General features: G+C 50.4%; 1 protein-coding gene across 1 annotated transcript in view; it reads right to left on the reverse strand.

Annotated features, from left to right (window-relative positions):
* Nucleotides 1-764: 764 nt before the first annotated feature.
* SLC25A28 (solute carrier family 25 member 28) overlaps nt 765-5505 on the reverse strand; it is a 15789-nt gene continuing 11048 nt past the window's right edge. Inside the window, exons 3-4 of the mRNA XM_040361297.1 lie at nt 2730-2786; nt 765-1446 (exon numbers count right to left, since the gene is read on the reverse strand). Of these exons, the coding sequence (XP_040217231.1) occupies nt 926-1446; nt 2730-2786 (578 nt within the window). The 3' untranslated portion in view covers nt 765-925. The remainder of the gene's footprint in view (nt 1447-2729; nt 2787-5505) is intronic.

Consider the following 5505-nt stretch of genomic DNA (forward strand, 5'->3'; position numbering starts at 1 on the left):
TGGGGAGTTGAAGTTGCCCTTAAAGTCCCACCTACCCATTTACTTGGTCTTCAAAAACGAGTCACTGACCCGGAAAAGCACGCCACAAATGTCGGTCAAACGCCATATTGGTGTGCATGTTCCTGGTCACCGATCATAATCGTATAGGCCAGGGATATGCAATTAGTGGACCTCCAGCTGTTGCAGAACTACATGTCCCATGAGGCATAGAAAGACTCTGACAGCCACAAGCGTGACACCCAGAGGCATGATGGGACTTGTAGTTTTGCAACAGCTGGAGGTCCGCTAATTGCATATCCCTGGTATAGGCCAACAGATCTCAAGGGTAGCAACTCCAGACTTGGGGATATAGGTCACAGATTCAGGGCTATAGCCCCAATAGCCACCCCCTAGCGACGCCACTGTTTCAGACATTTGTGAACACAGCCAAGAACTTAACAGGTACCAGAATTTACACAACTGTGTCAAATCAGCAGTCTGCATATAGAGGGAGGGGGCGTGTATGTGTGGGTTGGCTTTGACCTGCTTGTTCTACGTGTCTATTGGATACCCGCTCCAGGCCAGCCTTGCTATGCCAACCAGGTAGCCCATTTCATTTTTCCAGCAGGGCAAAGAAACGGGACTAATTGCTATCGGCAACAAGAACTGTTCTCTCTCCAGACTTTTATACCCGCGGTCCAGCGACGGTACCAGAGATTTGTCACTTTAGAAGGTGCGATAAAACTGACCATAAGGCAGAACCTGGTAAAGAAGAAGACATACAGTCCGTGTTCTGTGCATTGTATTAAGGGACAGTGATGGAGGACAGAGCTCTCGGCACGCTAAGAACAGGTTAGATAAAACATTAAAAGAAAAAAAAAGGCAGATCATGCCGGCTGACAGTTCACCCCGGCCTGGAATAACGGCTGTGCTTTGGTATGGCGCTTCAGTGACCCGCCCTCCTCTCTTCCTGACGCTTGGTGATGATGTATTTGAAGAACTCGTACACAGACCACGCGATGGCCGTGGAGGGCATCTGATAGATGATTCGGGCCTGAACTCCTCGGAAGTAGGCCGCGATGCCGCCCACTTGATAAACCGTCCTAACGGCGTTGGCCATGCCGGTGATATGTCCGCTCATGTTGGAGGAATTCAAGGCAAGCGTCTCCTGCGTGTTCAGTAAGGTTTTGCAAACGTCCAGCGGCGTGGTGATGGCGGCGGCCACCGCCCCTGCGCAGGCGCCGGACAGCACGTGGGAGGTTGGGTTGTATTGTCTCTGGTGATTTAGGTGCTCCTGCATGAGCTCATAAGTCATAAAGTGAATGGCCTGGAAGGGGATGTTCATGGTCAGCTGCGTCGTGTAGCTTCTGTAAAAGGCACCAGCACCCTCGTTGCGCCACACGGCTCTCATACAGTCCGTCACCTTCCGGTACGGCGAGTTGTACATCTGCATCCTCTGCTTGATTACTGGGGAGAGGAAGAAAGGACAAAACATTACTGAGGATCCCAGGACATGTCAGGTTTCAGCAACTCCAGCCATCCCTAGTTTAGGATAGAGCAGGCAAAGGAGAGAACCTCTGTCAGGTATAGGTGTCATCTGGACAGGAAGTGAGGGAAAATCTCCAATAGGGACACCAACAATAACCAGCTAACAGAGGTCCTAGCCTTCCCTTACTCTTCAAGTGAGAGAACTCTGCCCAACCCACCCCACCAGGTCAATGGAAATCTATAAAAGCAGCCGCCTACAGGTAATGATATACACATAACATATGGGGCCGTTTTCCAAAAAAAAAAAAAAAAATTATCACACTCAGGCCCCCAACATTTTACTTACCTGAGCCACAAAACTCTGGGCGCGATCCCTCAATGGTTTCACCCAGCTTGAGGCGGCTCTTCATTGGAGATTCAGAGCAGCCATTGGCTCCCGCTACGGTCAATCAAATCAATGATGCAGTGCACCGGGGGCGGGGCCGAGTGATACAGTCGGCGGCTGTGAATGAATGACTTGTATAGCGCAACTCATGCGAACTGAATCGCCTCTGGGCGCTTTTTCCAGCCAGAGTCTGCTTGGCTATAGCCGTCGAGTATCATTAGAGCGCCCCCGCAAGCCAACCCCCTTGGGAGAGTGCTTCCCGGAACTGGGGTTAGCTGTTGCGGGGGAGGAGCCAAGACACCCGAGGGACCCCAGAAGAAGAGGATTGGGGCCACACTGCAAAACGAACTGCACAGTGGAGGCAAGTATGACATGGTTTATTAAAAAAATAAATAAATTGGATAGAGAGAGAGAGATATATATATATATATAATCCCCTTCAAGTCTGAGATTATATATATATATATATATATATAATCCCCTTCAAGTCTGAGATTATATATATATATATATATATATATATATATATATATATACACACACATACACACACACACACACACACACACACACATACATATATATATACACACACACCCTTCAAGTCTAGCATTATGCGTTGGAAATTTTTTTTATAAAAAAAAAAAACAGTGACCAGTCATTGTTCAGCAATGGGGAGGGACACATTTCTCTCAGCCCTGGGCTTCCAATCAGAGGATCTGTGCCAATCAAAGACTCAGCATGTCTACAGACAGAATGGGAAGTGCGGATTGGCTAGGAGCACACAGCAGGAAGGAAGGATCCCAGGAGAGCACATTTCTGAGGAAATTAATGGCTCACATTCTGCCGCCAGCCCGTCACCAACAAATCAACTCACCTTCAGCAGGATTCATCGCTGCGTCATGCAACAGTGTCGCTACACAGCCAGCGGCCCCTGGAAGACAAAAAACTGTCACAAGTGAGCAAGAGAGCCATGTCTGTGCAAAACCCCTTCACTGCCAGGATGTACCTTCACCGACATGATGTACCTACTCTGCCAGGCCGACCCTGCCACAAAGTTCCAAAACTGCCAAGCTAACTCTACACTGCCAGGCCAATTCTACATTGTGGCAATGCAGAGTTGACCTGTCAGTATAGGGACATGGTAGCAGGGAGGGTTGGCCTGGCAGATTGGATGGACATCATGGCAGTGGAGGGTCGGTCGGGACATCGTGGCAATGTAGGGTTAGCTTGGCAGTTTTGGGACATTGTGGCAATGTAGAGTTGACCTGTCAGCATAGGGACGTAGTGGCAGTAGAGGGTTGACTTGGCAGAGTGGATGGACATCATGGCAGTGGAAGGTCGGTTGGGGCATCGTGGCAGTGTAGGGTTAGCTTGGCAGTTTTGGGACATTGCCACAATGTTCCAAAACGGCCAAGCTAACCCTACACTGCCACGATGTCCCAACTGCCCAACCGACCTTCCACTATGTCCATTCACTCTGCCAAGCCAACCCTCTACTGCCACCATGTCCCAACACTGCCAGGTCAACTCTACATTGCCACAATGTCCCAAAACTGCCAAGCTAACCCTACATTGCCACGATGTCCCAACCGACCGACCCTCCACTGCCATGATGTCCATCCAATCTGCCAGGCCAGCCCTCCACTGCCACCATGTCCCTATGCTGACAGGTCAACTATGCATTGTCACAGTGTCCCAACTGCCTGGGCCACCCTCCCACTGCCACAATGTCTATTCACTCTGCCAGGCCAACCCTCCACTGCCACCATGTCCCAACACTGCCAGGTCAACTCTACATTGTGGCAGTGGAGGGTTAGCTTGGCAGTTTTGGGACATTGTGACAATATAGAGTTAAAGCGGGGGTTCACCCGTACATAACACTTTTTCCCCCTTAGATTCCTGCTCGTTTTGTCTAGGGGAATCGGCAAGTTGTTTTAAAATATGAGCTGTACTTACCGTTTACGAGATGCATCCTCTCCGTCGCTTCCGGGTATGGGCTGCGGGAATGGGCGTTCCTCTTTTGATTGACAGTCTTCCGAGAGGCTTCCGACGGTCGCATCCATCGCGTCACGATTTCCCGAAAGAAGCCGAACGTCGGTGTGCAGGCGCAGTATAGAGCCGCACCGACGTTCGGCTTCTTTCGGCTACGAGTGACGCGATGGATGCGACCGTCGGAAGCCTCTCGGAAGACTGTCAATCAAGAAGGAACGCCCGCTCCCGAAGACCCATACCCGGAAGCGACGGAGAAGATGCATCTCGTAAACGGTAAGTACGGATCATATTTTAAAACAACTAGCCGATTCCCCTAGACAAAACGAGCATTAATCTAAGGGGAAAAATTGTTTTATGGGTGAACTCCCGCTTTAATCTGACAGATTTGGGACATTGTGGCGATGTCCCAAAACTGCCAAGCTAATCCTACACTGCCACAATGCCCCAACTGACCAACCCTCCACTGCCATGATGTCCATCCACTCTGCCAGGCCAACCCTCCACTGCCACTATGTTCATCCACTCTACATTATCACAATGTCCCTACATTGCCACCATGTCCATCCACCCTGCGCTCTTTACTGGGGAGAACGCTGCGTGAGCCCCTCTCCATTCCGATGGAACACCACAGAAGGACAGACAGCCAAACGCAGGAAGACGTGTACATAGAACTTCTGACCGCGTCCACCACTCCGCTCCACCAACATTCAATGCGATACCATATGCAGCCCTCCCTACTCCAGAACACCCATTATAGCTCGGCCTTCTGTCACCCGTTTGATTTATCTGGAGAATCTCATCACCCCCAGGACCTCTCCAGGACTTCTGTCATCTATAGAAGCTTCCAGGAGGAGCAGAACTGCAAAAACTGTGGGTGACGGAGGAGCAAAGACCAGCACAGCAAGGAAAGGGTGTGGTATTAATACTCCAGCCCCAATTCCCTCTGTCTACAACCACTAAGCAGAGCTCCCCTTTAAGGATCTTTAGAAGCAGCCACTGCACCAGTTTTCAGATAGGTCAATACAATCATTGTCAATTATAAATCCCAATTTGATATACCCATCCCCCCGCCTCTGACCCCAATGGGGGTGTTACTTAGAACTTCAGGCAACCCTCATCTCCTCCACGTTACCTCCAGGCATTACCAGCAGCTCCTGCAATCTTAAGTCCCCAGATCTCCCCATTTCTGGTCTGAGCCCTCTCATTGGGCGCTCCTGCAGGTAAAGGGTCTAGGATTCCATGAAGGCGGCCCTTACCTCTCACAGCCTCCGGTTGTCATCTGAAGTATCTGGTAGACCCACCACAACAGAATTATTCCCAAGGGGCCAGTACCTGGAAAGGGATTTCCCAGATTTTGCTTCTGCTGGGTGGACTTGCCCTTTAAGGCTGTGCTACAAGAGGTCTCCAGCAGGTGGAGATAAAGCTTAAAACCATCTCTGCTGTGTGAGGATGACAGAGAGAGATGGTGAATGAACAGCCTAGAACAGGGGCCTCAAACTGGTGGCCCTCCAGCTGTTGTGAAACTAGAATTCCCATGAGGCATTGCAAGGCTGACAGTTACAAGCCTGACTCCCACAGGCAGGGGCATAATGGGATTTTCGCAACAGCTGGAGGGCCACCAGCTTGAGAACCCTGGCCTAGAACCTGCAGCTAGTCAG

This window comes from Rana temporaria, chromosome 8, assembly GCF_905171775.1.
Source record: "Rana temporaria chromosome 8, aRanTem1.1, whole genome shotgun sequence".
In the NCBI taxonomy this organism is placed as follows: domain Eukaryota; kingdom Metazoa; phylum Chordata; class Amphibia; order Anura; family Ranidae; genus Rana; species Rana temporaria.